An 18,355-nucleotide genomic window follows, 5' to 3' on the forward strand; every position below is an offset into this window, starting at 1 on the left:
AGAGAGATTTCTCACAAAATGTTGGTTGTGTTTACTGTATGAAGTAAAATAAAATAAAATAGAGTTGCTGGTATATTAGCATTACATTGGGAGCGTGTATTGGTCCCACAGCCCATTGGTCACTATTCCTGCTGCTCCATGTTCCCACATTTCTAAGATTTTATTCAAATTTAGGCCCAATGTTCCGTGCCAGGGAGAAAGGCATGTTCTGTTAGTTTACTCGGAAATGTGGGAACATGGAGTTGTGAAACATATGGCCTATATTTGAATAGTTTCTTAAGTATGTGGAAACATGGAGCAGCAGGAATAAGCTGTGGGACCAATGGGCTGTGGGAACATAGGGCTGGCCCCTATTACATTACAGTGCGTCTGTAATAAAGTCTGAGAAGACGAGGATACACTTTGGGGACCTTTTTTGACAATTGTTTTGAGTTGGGTTGTAGTCATAGTGGATGTCATAGTGGATTTCCTATCCCAATTAAATATGGGATAGGAAATAATCACTAATAATATTGGCAGTCAAGAGAGCAGCTTTTTTTTGTCTTTTTGCCTTTTTTATTATAGAACAGACAAGAGACTTACAACATACACAAACAAAACAATTTATAGAAAGATAAAATTACTACATGCCAGGATTAGGTGTCAAATCAAATCCAATTTTATTTATATAGGCCTACATTTTATGCGGCCTATAGACAGCAAAGACATAGATAGCCTACACACATTTACAATTTTGTACACAAAATCACAGTTTTTAATCGGGTTTTTTGTTTGTTTATTCTGTGAGGCATAACTGGTTTTTACATAAACCTCCAGTTCCATAAGAAAATACATAAATAAAAGAAGGCTCCCCTTTCTTTGACTTTGCATTTACGTGTAAGGCTTTTTTTCCCATTGGTGGGTGAGCTGCATTCGCATCTTACGTCATCAAATGGCGCCAGTTTCAAGCACCGGCGCGCAACGTAGCGGCAAATCACAACAAATACATGTCACATTTTCAGAGCTGTGTTGATAGATAATTGTTCTGTTTGTCTCCCAACTCTTGCATTTGTATGCCCCGGAATGACACAGTCAATCGTTGTCCAAGGTAATATTTTTTCCACAAATGTAACGTTTGAAGAAGAGCTAAAAGACAATATTACAGTTAGCACCTACTGTGTTTACATACTTGGGCTCATTAGAAATGCGAAGCGTTCACCATAATAGACCAATGTTAAAACTTGAGACATGTAAGTCTTAACGTTAAAGTACTTTTTTGTCAGTTGGACAGTGTGGCAATCAAGTCGGCTGCAGATTCTGGGACCTTGCTCTGAGGGAACACGCACATGTAAACAAGGTAACTTTGTTAGTTGTACTGCTTCAGCCTGCACACAGCACAGATGGCATAGAAAATGCTGATTCCACCATCGTTCCGATCTGAGCGACATATCTCACTTGTGATATGGTCTGAGTCAGGCAACATATTAGACTGAAAAGAAAAACAGTGCCGCACGGTAGATGCTCAACAGCTTTCAAACATTATTTGGTTAAAACAACTGATATGAAATCACAAACTCCTCCAATAAAGTCCATGGGTTTACTATAAAGCTGGCTTATGCACTGGGTTGGGTTAGTAAGTCCATAGGCACGGCAGTAAGCCATACACAGAGGGTAATTGAGATGGCCACTCTCTTTAGACAGTAGCCTATGCTGCTCTTCTGTAAAGGGTTATAACTGCATATGGAGTAGCCTAGAGCTGTCCTACCACCTGCACACTACTGTGCTTGTACATTTGCAGAACTTGGTTAATTGTTTTCACACACACACACACACACACACACACACACACACACACACACACACACACACACACACACACACACACACACACACACACACACTTCTATCATTCACACTCTTCTATCTGAAATTGTTATTGGAATGAGTGATGTGGCTACATACAGTATTCCAGTATAGCAACATATAGAAGTATCCTTCTGAGCCCAGCACAGAGACCGCTGGCTGGCTGGCTGGGTCCTTCTGAGCCCAGCACAGAGAGCGCTGGCTGGCTGGCTGGGCTAGCTAGAGACCTAATACCTGACCTATTGCTCTACCCTCTTCACTTCACTTTCCATGCAAGTCTCAACCATGTCACAGGCAGAGCAACCTGGAGCAATAGTGTCATGACACAATCATAGATAAGCCATAAACATTATATCCATGTCATACACATTTTATGACTGTTGGCCTTAAAGGGGTATGCCACTATTTTGGGGCTTAGTACCGTTAAAATCGTTGGCCAGGGTTTATAATGCTACACGGATCCATTGACTTTCACTAGCTTAGCGACATATTCCCTCTTTTAACTTGTCTTAAAGCAAGACAACGCTTAACATGAAAAATAAGACACTTTACCACCTTTGTTAACCCCAGCCAACGATTTTAACTGTAGTAAGCCCCAAAATAGTGGCATACCCCTTTAAGTGACATTCGGTTACGGCTTGGGTTGTCTTTACCATAACCGAATGTCATTGAAGGCCAACAGTCATGAAATCTTTATGACATGGACATAATGTTTATGACACATAATTAACTCTGCCATGACACTATTATGACACTGTAATGACATGCTTATGACACCGGCGTCAAATAAAGTGTTACCAAAAATTGCGTGTACTGCCAATCCAGACATACTTGTGTCACACAGCCCTAATTTGTTATTTTGTGTTGATCTAGAAAGGAATATACGATGAGGCTTTGAGCAGCTTCTTCCGGAATATTGACACCAGGTAATTTTTCGTGATGTAAACAGTGGTCATCATTTCCTCATTTCCAACTGATGTCCCGTAATTCGAATTATGGACACGCTATTTTCCATTGTTTTTCCAGGAAGGATGATGGGGGCTCCAGTCACATCACAGGAGGCAAGATCGGCACACTGAAAGCCCGGGTAAACTTGTGTGGTGGTGTATAGGCTGTGGGTTATTATTAAGACCTGGGGCATGTTTTCTGTGACTTAAATTACCTTGCTACTAGTGGTGTCAACAATGATCGATTCGGCCGTCCGAATCGATGCGGGGCATGGACGATCCAGAATCGATCCGGCAAGTTCCAGAATCGATCTGGCAATTTTTTTAAGTTTCAATTACTTCCATGGATATTTCGGGAGCAAATGAATGTTAAATTAAATAAAAGCACTTCAAAACATTGCAAGACTGATACAGACTGATACAGACTAATACAGAAAACAGCCAATAAATTGTTGCTCAGTATCTGACTACTTGTATTGCCTCATCATGACTGATTAAACATTTGCTTTGCTTTCAGTAGAAATGTAATGCATTGCAATGCATTGTAGAATTGAATCGGATCGGATCGGATCACATAGAATCCAATCGAATCGAATAGAATCGAATCGAATCGCTACCTCCCGAATCTTGATCGAATCGGATCGTGAGGGCAGTGCCGATCCACACTACTACTTGCTACCATGTGCAAACAAGTGCACCTACAGTACTTGCAACAGAATTGTCAGAGCACTATGCACAATACTGGAGGTATCATGTAGGGGCAGGTATCCAACAGGGCCCTCATTAATATCTTGTCCCATAATGGTTTGCATATACCACAACCACAACATGGAAGATTGCTCGCCCCTCGCAGCTGTGTCAGTTTTGTACCTTGTTGTCAGTGTACCTTGTGTCAGGTTTGCTACCTCGTGCAAAATTGACTTAAAGCGGCAACACGTTTGTGCACAAAATGTGCATATGAATGTGCACGTGTATTCTGCTGGAAGCATATCCTGGCTCTGTTGCTGTCTTGTTAGGGTGTCTCCCCATCTTGTCAAGAAGGGTTGAGGGGATCTGTGTCCCACATCATGTATGGCTGAACTGCCCTTGAAGAAGACACCCAATTCCTCATTGCTGAGGAATTCCTCATTGCATTTGAATTGTAAAAATGTAAAAATTCTTGCTTTGGATAAAAGCGTCAGCTAAGTGAAATGTAATGTAGCATAATGAGGGGGTTTTGGTGTGTTTCTGCAGGCTGTCCTGGTGGACATGGAGGAGGGGGTGGTGAATGAGATTCTCCAGGGTCCACTGCGGGAGGTATTTGACAGCACACAGTTAATCACAGACGTCTCAGGATCTGGCAACAACTGGTGAGGACGTGAGACACTTTGGTCCCACAGTTGAGAATGACCCTAATGTGCTCATTGGATGTATAACTACTACAGTCTACTACTTTGAATTCTTCTTTAGAAGATGTTGAATTATGTATCTATAGTCTTTCCATTGGCTGCATAGATGGGTTGTACCCTGTACAGTGCATCTCCTGTTGCAGACCAGGGCTTGATATTAACTTTTCCATCCACCGGCCACTGTGGCTAGTGGTTTTCCCGAGTCACTAGCCATTCAGATATTCCACTAGCCACAGATTGTATGTATTGTTCTTTTATCATGGCAGGGTACGTCTAACCTCAGAAGATGAGGTGCTAAAACACGATCAGTGTATAGCTTTCTACATTGAGTTATGAGTTATGAGTTATTGACCTTTTTCTTGAACTTAAATACAAATAATTGATAAACAAGGGGCAAACAACAGAATGTAGGGTGCTACGTACGTCATACCAAGGAATAAGCTGCCAGCCAAATTGGCTAGTGACACTGAAAGTATTATTAGCCACAGCCAAGTTTTACCAGCATTTGGCCGGTTGGCAGGTGCCAGTGTCAAGCCCTGTTGCAGACATGAGGTCTTCACTCCTCTGTGCTGTTTCCGACAGGGCTGTGGGGCACTGGACATATGGCTCAACCTACCGGGAGCAGATCGTGGAGCAGGTCCGGCGTGCCGCAGAGCAGTGTGACTGCCTCCAGTGCTTCTTCCTCATCCACTCCATGGGTGGAGGTTAGTAGACTACTAGACCATGATGTCACACCTGCAAAAGATACTCACACCTGGGCCGTTAGAGTAGAAGAGTAGAACAATGTATGAAATCTTGCAGGCTGTTGCTCAGAGAAAAAAAGTCCTTTGACCTAATATGCTTTCCACAACACCTACATTATAATGGCAATCAAAGTATCAAGTCTTGAAGTCAGAACAGATAATGGTTATCTTGAACATTGAAGAGCTGTCATTATCCACACACACACACACACAAACACACACATACACACACAACCATCACATGCACCTACCATTGGCCAAGGGCCTTAGGGGTATTCCATGGACCTGGCTCAGTAAACTAGTTTAAGTTAACCTTGATGTAGTGGTAAATCATCCAATAGAAGAGCCTGGAGTCATCACTTTCTTAACTGAAAGATACACGTGGGAAATCTTTTAGCAGGTTTACCACATCCTGTGGATTTACTTAGCCAGGTCATCATTTTTTTTAACCATGTTCTTGGAATACCCCCCCCCTGGTTGCCATCTCTGAGATTGCTCTAGTTTGACTGTGGAACCTGTGGAACTATAGTCCTAACTATGTAAAAATAGGCTACAGCATATCTTGGGGGAAAGAAAAGAATTCGAATTGAATCGTAATTAATCCATTTAAAGCCCTGAGAATCGAAATCGAGTCGATACAGGAACATGGCTGTGATACCCAGCCGTAGACCTAATCTGTGTGTTCATTTGGCTATGACTGTGAAAGGGACGGGCTCCGGCCTGGGCACGTACGTGTTGAAGCTGCTGGAGGAGGAGTTTCCTGAAGTGTGCCGCATCGTCACCTCCGTCTACCCCTCAGCCGAGGACGACGTCGTCACCTCGCCCTACAACAGCATGCTGGCCATGAGGGAGCTGACGGAACACGCAGACTGCGTTCTACCTGTGGAGAACCAGGTATGTTGTTTGTGTGTGTCTGTCTGTACTTACAAATAATAATGGCCACAAGGGAGCTGACGGAACAATGACTGTGCTGCAATGGTGGAGAACCAGCTGTGTGTGTGTGTGTGTGTGTGTGTGTGTATTAACATGTTATTTTTTTTTAAAAAAGGGGAAAAATGCAGTATGGCATCCATCTGTCCATGTGGGTAAGACAAGAAAGTAACGACAAATAAGCCTCAAGTAGTTCTCGCAATTTGATTAGTAATTCCTTCAAAAAAAAAATTTTGAAATCGATTTTGGTTACTGTCCTATCTAAGTACTGTATGTATGTACATGTATGTATGTATGACCGCCCTCCGTCTGTATTTCCTTCCTAGTCTTTAGTGGACATTGTGAACAAGATCCGGCACATGGCAGACTGTGGTAAAGGCACGTCTGTGATCAAGAGGGACAGCACAGTTATCTCCAGCAAGGGAGGAGTCGGCGGCGTGGAGAAACCCTTTGACGCCATGAACAACATAGTGGCCAATCTCTTACTCAACATCACCAGGTCGGCAGCAGGTTTTTGCGTTGCATTTCATTGCATTTTTCAGGCACTTTTAAAAAATATATATTTTTGGCACTGTTACACATTCCGTAAAGGTGCACTGTGTAGGATGGTGGCTAGGGTATTTATTTCCAAATTTGGTCTTTTCATGAATATTTACTAAATAATGAAGTAATACTAGTGAGTCTTGCGGCAAAAAAATCTGTTTCTGGAAATTCTAAATGGAAGACATGGAGAAGATCCACCTTTTCATGTCAGTGGTTCTTGAGTATGTGACTAAAACATGTTTTAATTTTGAAAGAAAAAAAGTTGTTCAAATCCAAAATATAGAGGTTTAATATCATAGACGAAGGTCTTGGCTGTGCAGCAATGTATGGTATCATCCTCCCCATGTTTTACTTTTTTCATAAAGTAGACTATTACTTGTTTTTGACAACACAGTCAGACACCATTATAAGTTAAAAAAATATGTTTTTTGAAGAAAAGTGAAGAATCATGCTGAGTAGACAGAAAATGGTTGGGCGGGAGAGACTGGGAACAGTTGGGAAATTACCCAGGCCAGATTTGTCCCTGGGTGCCCCTCGGCAGTGTTGCCCATTCAGCAACGTATAGTGCGTACTAGAGGTGCACCGAAAATTCAGCCGCAGAAAATATTCGGCCGAAAACGCAAAAAAAGCCAACTGAATGGCCGAATCGGAGGCCGAAAAGAAAATGAATTGAAAATGGCCATTAATTACACTAATTTCGATTCTACTCTAACATTTGAAGACTTCAAATACACATTTATTTTCTTTCCAAAACATCTCTAGACATTTATTGTAAGCCGTAGATTGAAGCAATATTTAAAAATGGTGAAAAATCTAACTTTTGATGACTTTTAACTGAATTGTAATATTCGGTTTCTGTTTCGGTATTCGGCCAAGTGATTAATCATTTTTCGGTTTCGGTTTCGGCCACAAATTTTCATTTTGGTACACCTATAGTGCATACATATTGATTCCACAGCCCCACAGCATTCATTTTCTTCCGTTAGTAACACATGTCCTCTTACCGGCCATCTTCTTTGTAGTTCGGCACGCTTTGAGGGCTCGCTCAACATGGACCTGAACGAGATCACCATGAACCTGGTGCCTTTCCCTCGCCTGCACTACCTGGTGTCCAGCCTCACCCCGCTCTACACCCTGGCCGACGTCAACATCCCCACCAGGAGGTGACCATTCATTCATTCATTTATTCATTCATTCATTCATTCATTCATTCGATGAAGACATTAATCAATACAGCAGTAAAAAAAACCTTGTCATTATAGTTTCTGAATTGTATGTGTTGTAAGGCAGGTATTATAAAATAACAACAAGCACATAAAAACAAATACAGCATGACCATCACAAACACAATACACATAAGTTAAAAATATAATTTTATGTTCATACTAATAATGAATGAGAGCAAGTCTGGCTTGTTTTCAGTCACTCCACACTGCTTCAGCAAGCACAATCATGCTCCACTGTGTCATGTAATGCTTACTTGTATGGTATGTTGACATCATCATCCCGCTACAAATTTACAGTTGACCTGAAATACTGCATTTGCCGGTCGAACATTATTTTCCTCAGCAAAATATTGGTCTTAAACTTCAAAACAAGTATATGTGACTTGTATAGGTTGGGTATGGTTGTGGGTATGGCATCTTATTGCAAAACTAAAAGCCGGTAGTATAAACCAATTAACTGCAAAATCTATGCAGCAATCTGATGATCTGATTTTCTCTCCCAGGCTTGACCAGATGTTCAGTGACGCTTTCAGTAAGGAACACCAGCTGATTCGGGCGGACCCCAAACACAGCCTGTACCTGGCCTGCGCTCTCATGGTCAGGGGCAATGTACAGGTGTCGGACCTGCGCAGGAACATCGAGAGGTGGGCTTCATCATCATCTTCATTATCATCTTCATCTGCATGAGTTATCGAATAGGTTTTGCTAAATGGGCACCTTGACTGTCTCCTCAGTTTTTTGTCATTTCAGTCTCTGTTTCTCCTTTTTTGTCTTTTCTTTCTCTCTCTCTCTCTCTCTCTCTCTCTCTCTCTCTCTCTCTCTCTCTCTAAATGTCTGTCTGTCTCTGTCTGTCTGTCTGTCTGTCAGTGTGTAAGGAGATATTATTTTAATTGTATTATTATGAAATTAAGTTTATTACGTTTTCTCCGGTCTCCATATGAGTCAAAAGTTGACTTACAATCTTTACATTCAGGGAGATTATTTTAATTTGAATGGTTGTCGTGTTTTCTTCTCTCCCTCCCCCTCCCTCCCTCTCAGGTTGAGGCCAACGCTACCCTTCGTCTCGTGGAATCAGGAGGGCTGGAAGACGGGCCTGTGCTCCGTGCCCCCAGTGGGCCACACTCATGCCCTGCTGGCCCTGGCCAACAACACCTGTGTCAGGCCCACCTTCACCGAGCTCCGCGAGCGCTTCAGCAAGCTTTACAGGAAGAAGGTGAGCAGCCAATGCCTTCACCGCTGTGTCTATTGTGGTCACTTTTATTGAGTGAAGTTGGTGAAGATCTCATCAAAAGAGTTCAGCTGTAAGCAACTGGGACTCAATACATTATGTTATATTGCACTTAGCTGACGCTTTTATCCAAAGTGACTCATTTTTTTACATCCTTATTTCTCGTATTTATATTTTAAGTACAGGGTATTGGTTACATTCCCTGGACCAATGTAGGGTTAGACAACACAATACAAGACCAGGGGGTGTAGTCCCCATGGGACGGCCCAAAAGGAATATGCCGTGAGTCAAGAGTTCCTTTGTTACCAACATTTAAGCTATGGCATCTTCCACCCCCATCTTATCAGGTCAGAGAGAGAGACAGCAGGAGGCTATCTCTACTGCGCATAGGATGGGTCCTCACCTGGGGTATGGTAGACTGACGGTCAACCCCCTAGGGATAAGAGCTAACACCCATAGTGGCCAAAAGGTCCTTAGCGCAGTGGGGGTCAGAACCCCATGTGGGGTCGACTGGGGTTCAAATGGGGTCCCCTGAAATGTCTAGGTGTGCTAAAAAAAAGAATACTGCCAAATATTACTAATTGTAACATAATAACTAGTATATGTGGACTGAAACGCATGCATTTTTAGACTTAAATAGATATCTATAGGTTTAATAGCATACAAGTTAGCATGTCCTTTTTTTTGGTCTGTTAAAAATGTGTATGGGGTCCGCAGAAATTTGGGATGTCAAAATGGGGTCCCGTGCTGAATAAGGTTAGGAACCGTTTGTTTAGGGGAAGACGTATAGCTGAGGAGGACAAATAACTCTAGTGACACTCCAAACTCCAATACCAAAAAACATTAAGATATAAAACGAAATAACATATTTGAAACATATTTCTCACAACCTTTTATTCCCCCTTTTCTAGTCTATATCACTTGAAACCTGCAACCCCTTGTTTTTTTGTGTAGCCTGAAAAGACATGGCTATGAAAGCTCTGTAGTGACTGACACGGACAATAAATAAAATACTTATTCGATATAGAGATTGGTCTTTAATGCTATAGAGCTTACTCAATATTTGTATGCACGGTGTTCTTAATTTGGACTGTTTTCAAATTGCTTTCAAATGGTGATTCTGTAAATAATTCCTCAGAGACCTTCGTTGAAAGACAGCGAGGCTATCTTTGGACTCAGTGATGTGAATTAGTCAATGAATAAATGCTTAACTAAGGACAGCAGAATTGCAGTCGAGCTTGCCAGCAGGAAACTGCATGCCTCTGTGTTAGGGATGCAAATTATCGATTAATTCATTAATCATTAGTTGATAGCCTTATCGATCGACTTACGATTAATTGATAAGCGGCGTTTTCCCCCTGAAATGTCAATGTTTCTCAAAAAAAAATGTAAACATTTTAATTAAATATTGAGATAAAATACCACATATAAATTAATTCTATTTCAATTCTTTAATCCAAAGGTGATTTAAATATTCATACTGTTCACACTCCTCTTCACAAACACTCTTAACATAAGTTACCCATTTCACCTGGGTCTCTCGTCAGTTGAATTGTCGATTAATTGCGATTAATGTTTTTTAATCGATTAACGCATTGATCGATTAAAGTCGATTAATTGATTAATCGTTTGTATCCCTACTCTGTGTAATCATGTTTTTAATGACTGCATACCAGTGATGAATGCATACACTCTCTCAACAATCTGGCACTCTGCCTTCTATCCATCCATCCATCCATCCATCCATCCATCCATCCATCCATCCATCCATCCATCCATCCATCCATCCATCCATCCATCCATCCATCCATCCATCCATCCAAATGACTGTGAATATGAGTTGAAAATGACATATCGCCATGTAGTTAGAGATTGATGGAATGTTGGCTAACAGTGTTGTGTTTCACTCTGTCAATGCTGAAACGAAAGTACTGTAGCCAAGCAGAGCCAAGAGTTGTTTTTGCTGTTGGCTGAGTGTGTGCAGTCTGTTAGTGCCAGGCCAGGTAGAGTGTAGGAAAAAATATACTGGCGACGAGCAACTCAATTGGTAAGCACAGCAGATTTTAATAACGGCAACCGGGGAGATTGTTGTTGAGATACATTCAGTATAAACACAACTGTTGACATCTCACCCTAAATACAGAATTTCTCCACCCACCGGGAATGGAGTGACATCTGTGATTTTCATAAGGGTGTGGGGTTGTTTTTGTTGACCTTCCTGGCCATTTTGTTTAGGATCACCCTCTGACCTTTTAGTAGACACTGAGTCACCCTCAGCCTAACCCTCACCTTTCCCCATTTCACATTGCTTTGGTTACAGACATTGAAATTCTTTACCTCACCCTGAGCAGAGCAGAGCCAGCTACAGAGGCTGGAGATCTTGACCCTGCCTCAGGGTGAGGTAAAGTAAAACACCTCATGTAACTGGAGATGACTGACAAAAAAAAAAAAAATCGTCATGCAATGCATTCCGATACTTCTTGTGATGCTGCACCATATTTCACAACCATGCCACTCTGCCTAAGCTAGACTAATATTTTGCATATGTAACAGATGACAACTAGCAAAGTATGGTGTAGAACATTAACCTCCCTCCCGAAGCCTCTTACCGCATCGGTAGCGGTAGGATTACTCCCAGTTTCAGTTCAAAACCTCCTGCTACATCTGATCCGACTATCATTTCAAGCCTCTCCCCCTAAATGAGCACGCAGGTAACCAGACAGCTACTGGACCGGAGCCAATTAGTGCAGAAGGGTCCTGTGATATATTATGCAGAGGGAGAAAGAATTTGTGTGTGTGTGCGCGTGCGCACGTAGAAGGGTGATGGGGATTTACAGGGTATGTTCCCTTTTGCTGGTGGTATTTAGACTCTGATTTTAGGCACTTAGAGTCAGAGCAGTTCGATAGTTGTTATTATTTATTATTTAAAAAAGATACTTGTTAGACTGGGTGTATTGAAAGTTCAGGCTCAGATTTTTTTTCTACCAGCAGGCCCGTGGGCGTTTGTTTGTGTCAAAGACAGTACACAGTAGAGTGCACACTAATCATCCTCCTCTGGGCCTGTTTTGTACGTGCGTGCGTGCGTGCGTGCGTGCCTGTGCCAACGCTAACGCCAATGCCAACGCCCTGAGAACAGCAGGCTGTCGGGTGTTGAGCAGGACTATTAGTGTCCCATGTTGCGCTGTGCTGTGCTGTGCTGTGGTGGGCAAGAGGGTATATTAGAGTACAGGGGACTTTGTGTGTTTGTGTGTGCGTGTGCGCGCGTCCATGTGTGCGTGTCTCCGTGCGCATGTTCTGTGTGGCTGATGCATTTTTTATGTATGTGTGCCTTGCAGGCCCATCTCCACCACTATCTGCAGGTGGAGGGCATGGAGCAGGCGTGCTTCAGTGAGGCGCTGTCCTCCCTCTCCTCCCTCATCGAGGAGTACCAGCACCTGGACGCCACCAAGGCCCTCGGCCTGCCCGACGCCTCCAGGCTCACCATAGCCACATGACCTTGACAGGAGAGAAGGCGGAAGGTGTGTGCGTGACTGTGTGTGTGTCTGTGTGTGTCTGTGTGTGTGTGTGTGTGTGTGTGTGTGTGTGTGTGTGTGTGTGTGTGTGTGTGTGTGTGTGCGTGCGTGCGTGCGTGCGTGCGTGCGTGCGTGCGTGCGTGCGTGCGTGCGTGCGTGCGTGTAGAAGGCAGCTCCCAGGTTCACATTTGTCTGGTTTCGATGTGGTGTACTGCATGTGTAGAATTGAGATGTTTTTGTTCATGATACAGGGGTGTGTGTGTGTGTGTGTGTGTGTGTGTGTGTGTGTGTGTGTGTGTGTGTGTGTGTGTGTGTGTGTGTGTTTGTGTTTGTGTTTGTGTGTGTGTGTGGCCTAGAAGATGACAGAATGTGAGATTATTAAAGTTTCATGTGTGTGAGTGACCAATTGTGTGGTTGGAAAACAAATGTCTTAAATATGAGTAGCTAAACCAAACTTAATTTATTTACATATCTTGTATACAACTTTTTCTATTTTGACAGCTCATTTATAACAAAACAAAATGTAATAGTGCTGTGGAATCAATGAGTTGCTAATTGCACAAAACAATAAATTAATAACAAGATGTTTGTGGTGCAGATTTGTGAATCTGAATGTAGCGAAATGGTTGTTAATAATCGTCACAAATATTCAAAACGTTCGTATACCGCATAAATACATCTAATCATTGTTTTAAAAAAAAAGTAATGTAAAATGTGCTTAAGTTACAGCATTGTAATACTAGATGTGGTAGATGGCAGATGCATTTAGCTATTCACTGCAATTAAAGCTCTACTCTGCAAACACACTCTAAACACTCCTATGGTAAGCAACTACGTCAGAGCTGGACTTCTTCAGCTTTAGGTAGTATTTTCTTGTCTTGGGTGTGCAACAAGTCATCCAGTTTTTTTGCTTTTAATATTGGACGCTGTCACCTTGAATACACATGTAGTACATGGCTGATAATCCTGTAGCATTTAATACTATCATTCGTTTTGACTGTCACAATTGACGACAAACAGGTGGATGGCACGACAAACTGAGTTATACTCCTGCTAGGTTTAGGTGCTGTTTCCATGTAGCAGGATATTTTTATATGTAGATATTTTTTTCTTCTCTTTAGGTGGAAACGCAACATGGGAATAAACATAAAAACTCCATTGTAACAGGTGCATTTTAGCCCCCTAACTGGGATATTTTTTCGATATGTGGGTTTTAAAAATCTTCTTATGTGGAAACGGAAGGCCAAAACCAATGTAACCAGGAGAAAAATATATACTGCTACACATTTTAAAATATCCTGCTGCGTTGAAACAGCTCCTTATAAGGCATCTTGCCTCTGCCCTTGTCTTTAAGATCCAAAAGAGACAGTACCATACAACTCATACTGGGACCACTTTCTGCTCATGCCAACGTCTGAAAGCCTATGTCAAAAAAAATAGCAGATTTATTCACTTAGGGAGAGGTTCTATGTTAAAGGTTTCCTCTGTCCTCAGACTCACAAGTATTTACAGATCAAGAGGTTGAATGCTCAGTGTAGTCTTGTTAACATTCTTTATGGCTTGGCTCTGACACTCCCTGGGGCTGCAGATGAATGGTCATCATTGTTTTCCCCCTCAAGGACTTCCTATGGTGGAAGGTACAGGGGTGTATCTGAGTGAAGTTTTCTCGCTATCTCGCACAACCTATAAATTCAAGGGAAGATGCTGCCACTGCCAAGATCAGGCCCAGAAGAACCGGCAACATGTTTTTTTCCCCCTTCTCTCTTTTTTTCCCCTTCTTCTTGTGCTTCACTATGAGAAAAGCTGCGTCCATCTGGGATACTGTAAGTTAGTAGGCTTAGATGGGTCTTTTTAAATATATTTTTTTAGATCAGGTACAGCTCCGAGAAGATGTCCCCAGGGTCACTGCACTGTCTCTGGCAGACGCAGGAGGTGATCCACTGCATCTTCCACTTGACGTTGGAGCCGCTCTTGCACTTGAAGTCCACCGTGACCATGCGGGACTTGTTGGGCATGCAGCAGCGCTTGTCCGTGCAGACGCCACAGTACGTGGGCCGCAGCTTCTTGGTGCTCGTGCAGCCCGACAGCGTGAACTTCTCCGCCTTCTTGGCCTGGAACTTGGGCCGGCAGGTCTTTCCTTTTGGCATCTGAGATGGAGATGACGACAAAAAAATGCGTTTTCAGTTTCCGTACCTTAGATCCACATCCTTTTTATCATTTTTATAATATTTATTATCATACTTAAAATAATAATGATGATTATTTGATCATTTTCACAATGGTAATGCTCACAAGATAAAATTAAATGAAACTGCATTACATATACACAATACATACAAAAATCACATTTTTTGAAACTCTTTAAAAAAAAAAAAAAAATCCAGGATGGCTTAAAATATGAAAATATTGTTTGGGCTTGTTTTGCCTTTATTTGATAGGATAGTGAAGGTTATGACAGGAAGTGATTGGGGAGAGAGAGATGGGGAAGGGACGGCAAAAGACCCGGGCCAGGAATCGAACCCGGGTCAGCTGCATAGCAACAAGTGCCCTACCATTTGGTAGGGACTAAAATTATATCACGTTTAATAGTTATCATGAAAATTAACTATATAAATTAACTATGGGCTATAATTCACTTGTTTGCCCTGTACGTGTTTGACTTCCATATCTATATAGAGTAACATCTGATATGTATGAATTTTTCCATTACCATTTGTGTGTGGCTCTGGTGACGCTGATTGTACTGATAGCATAAATTACAGGAAATAGACATCCATGTGGCACGTGATTCTTTTTCTTTTCTATTTGTGATTTAGTCCTGCTTTGGTTGCACTGGATTGGAACGTTTAGGTGAAATTAATAAATAAATCTATACTGGATGTTGTCATAAGAGGTGTCTTGAAACACATATGTGAAATTTGTATTATTTCTTTATTATTTAATGAAAAATGTATCAGCTGAAAGCTACTTCTGAAATATTGGGCAGAGCTTTCTATGACATCTAAAACTAACAAACCGTTCTGGGTGTGGTTTGTCCAGGTGAGGAGGGCGAATTTTATGGCCCCCTTGTCGCTCAGTGGTCTTTGGAAGTTGGTTTTTTGAACAAAATGCATATTCGCTGGTCTTGCCCTCCACGAGATCAGAATAAAATGGGGGAAAAAAATATCCGTGCTGCTGTGGCCATTCGTAATTTGCGATCACTAACAATCGGGGGACAATATCTCTCCTATGCTTTCACATGACATTTAGTGGTGTTTAACCTGCAAGTTACACTTAAAGAAGCACAGAATACACATTTGCTTTGTTTATGACTCCGCAGGCCTTATCTATTTGACCATGCCTTAGGGCAACTCCACCTGTATTAGGCATACATGTGGCCGGGTATTCAAAGTACTCCCACAGTAGTTAGTAGTAAGAGGTTAAGCCTCCCAGTGAAAGAGCCCTGAGGCTTTCTTTTACCAGGAGAATGAAATTGTAAATCCCCATCATTTCCTGGTTTACCACTTTACAGCTCCATAAGCTTCTTCGCAATTGTCATTTCTCTTGTTTCGTCTGGGCCTGATCTTGTTGGATGTGGCATTCCAAGATCCAACCTAGCCAATCAGCAAATGTGGGAGGCATAATCTGTGGCATTCCAAGATCCAGCCTAGTCAATCAGCAAATGTGGGAGGGCACTTGTTGTCTGATATAGTCTGGCAATGATGCTTTGTTAGCCTGGACACACCCATACTTTCTCCACAAACTTTCGTGAGCAACACAGTCTAGCCAACATAGGTGTATCTCTTTACCTTTGAAAATGGACACCCTGAAAGGTTGCCAGTAAATTTACATAATGGAGAACTTTGATCACCCACACAAGCATGCATAATGCACGCATGCACACACACACACAAACACACACACATACACATAGACATACACACAATGTGCAGTAAAAATGAACATACTGATACATTAATTTACATTCTTTCTCTGATTCACACAGTACTGTATGTCCTATGTAGTGTCCTTTGTAGCACCTGTTCATTGATGGGGTGAAGTTAGTAGTTGGTTCAGTTTTAGCTGTTGGTTAAGTTTTAGTAGTTGGTTGAGTTTAAGTAGTTGGTTGAGTTTTAGTTGTTGAGTTGTAGTTGTTGAGTTGTAGTGGTTGAGTTGTAGTGGTTGAGTGTGCCAAGTCCTACAGCAGCTGCCTACCTTCACGCTCTTCAGCGTCTTCTTGTCACACGGCCGCAGCAGGCACAGGCGCCGGTCCTTCCTCATCTGGCACTTGCCGTTGTCGTTGGTGACGCGCACGGAGATGCCCATGCCACAGGTCCGGGAACAGGGGCTCCATGGAGTGGACTGCACCAGGCAGTTCTTCTTCCAGGCTAAAGGAGGATCCCTGTAAGCTTTCAGTAATTGCAGTTAAAGGGCAGCGTGTAAACACCCAGTAGCAAAGGCCAAGCCCCACTGTTAGGTGCCAAAGCTTAGCTTGTATAGGGGATGCCCACCACCACACTTCGAGGGTAACTTAACCAGTAACTAACTGGGAAAGTAACTACTGGTACTGTACTGTAGGTTAAGATAAGGAGCCCAAGTGAATCAACTCAGAAAATCAATTTCAATCACGTCACATAATGTCATACAATTTGGACTCTGCTACTGGAAGGTATACCCCTTACTCTAAGTTCATATAACATTTACTCTGACTCTGACTTGCTCTCTCAAATATTTCACTTGAATGCATATTAATGTTCCTCTTGAAAATAGTGCACTTAGTGCAAAACATAGGATGTATGTGCATGCATTTCTGAGATCTGTCTCTGATAGTCTGACCGTATTATTGAAGATGATGTATCCATTGCTTTTTCTTATTTTTTGTCTTTCGCTCCAACATCTTAACAGCTTAACTCCTTCTGTAAAATATGTCTACTCATGTATGCTGTGGTCATCTGTGTTTGACCCCACGGTGCTGATGTCCTGTTATTTTAGAGCGTTGAGTTTGGTTCTTAGAGATATTTTAACATTCGTTCAGCTTGCTTTTGCATTTACCTGAATCGCCTGCCAAGCCACACTGTCTTTTTAGCGGGTGCCAAGGCAGCTACAACTAATCTTAGCTGCTCAAGGAATGATTTTTCGTGTGTGTATGTGTGTGTGTGTGTGTGTGTGTGTGTGTGTGTGTGTGTGTGTGTGTGTGTGTGTGTGTGTGTGTGTGTGTGTGTGTGTGTGTGTGTGTGTGTGCGTGTGCGTGTGCGTGTGTATGTGTATGTGTATGTCTCAGAGAGGCTGGGTACTTGATGAATAGCAGTGCTCTGTAAATGCTTTGGCTTTTGCTGTAGCCCCCGAGAACTAGGACACCACTGATCTGCCTAACCACAATCACCTACACCCTGCTCCCCTGCGTGCCTCAGGCCAAGGCAAGCAAAACCTCTCCCCGGGCCCTCAGGCCCTCGCTGTCGTCCACAGCACACCCCTCACATTCCACAGCCGGTAAAGCAGGACAAGTGGCCCATTCTGCCATTTCTGAGGGCGGCTGGGTGGTGGTGGTTCGTACAAACACACACCTGGCATGCTCCTGTAGGTGGTGTCCTGTTGGTGCTTCCTGGGGTCCTTGGCGCCCCCTCCCCTGAGGCCTGCCGGGGTGTTGGCCGCCTGGAGGCCGGCCGGAGTCTGCTGGAGGCCCGCGGGCTTCTGGATGAAGATAGGGGTGCAGCCGATGGCGCCGGCGATGCAGGTGCACTTGTAGAGCGGGCTGGGCTGGAAGGCCTCTCCGTTCTCGTAGTGTTTGCCGTTCAGGTCACAGCCCACCGCCATCATGTCTGAAAACAAGTAGGGCAGTGTGTGTGTGTGAGGGAGTGTGTAGAAGAAACCCAGTGCTTCATGTTGTCGTTACATATATGGGACAACTCCCTTTTCCTTCCTTCTGCTTCTGCTTCTGTTGTGATTGTCCAACCGACTGTTTGAGATCAGTCAGGAAGTTTAAGTCGTTAGTCAAGACGAGAGAGATCAGAAAGAAT

The 18,355-nt window shown here is 42.8% G+C and overlaps 2 protein-coding genes across 3 annotated transcripts in view; one reads left to right on the plus strand and one right to left on the minus strand.

Moving 5' to 3' along the window:
* Positions 1-946: 946 nt before the first annotated feature.
* Positions 947-12,455, plus strand: tube1 (tubulin, epsilon 1). 2 transcript variants are annotated; one of them, XM_063222382.1, is made up of 12 exons: positions 947-1,087; positions 1,263-1,336; positions 2,716-2,768; positions 2,869-2,929; positions 4,023-4,138; positions 4,760-4,881; positions 5,627-5,814; positions 6,177-6,349; positions 7,416-7,556; positions 8,123-8,263; positions 8,658-8,832; positions 12,183-12,455. In XM_063222382.1, exons 1-12 carry the CDS (start codon positions 1,063-1,065, stop codon positions 12,339-12,341), a joined length of 1,428 nt encoding a protein of 475 aa, XP_063078452.1. In that variant the 5' UTR covers positions 947-1,062; the 3' UTR covers positions 12,342-12,455. The 2 variants fall into 2 exon arrangements, with proteins under 2 accessions (XP_063078452.1, XP_063078451.1); XM_063222381.1 differs by having other exon boundaries at positions 2,720-2,768.
* An 18-nt stretch (positions 12,456-12,473) lies between these two features.
* Positions 12,474-18,355, minus strand: part of ccn6 (cellular communication network factor 6) — an 8,255-nt gene continuing 2,373 nt past the window's right edge. The window contains exons 3-5 of the mRNA XM_063222383.1: positions 17,903-18,157; positions 16,554-16,747; positions 12,474-14,506 (exon numbers count right to left, since the gene is read on the minus strand). Of these exons, the coding sequence (XP_063078453.1) occupies positions 14,225-14,506; positions 16,554-16,747; positions 17,903-18,157 (731 nt within the window). The 3' untranslated portion in view covers positions 12,474-14,224. The remainder of the gene's footprint in view (positions 14,507-16,553; positions 16,748-17,902; positions 18,158-18,355) is intronic.

Source organism: Engraulis encrasicolus, chromosome 18, assembly GCF_034702125.1.
Source record: "Engraulis encrasicolus isolate BLACKSEA-1 chromosome 18, IST_EnEncr_1.0, whole genome shotgun sequence".
NCBI lineage: Eukaryota > Metazoa > Chordata > Actinopteri > Clupeiformes > Engraulidae > Engraulis > Engraulis encrasicolus.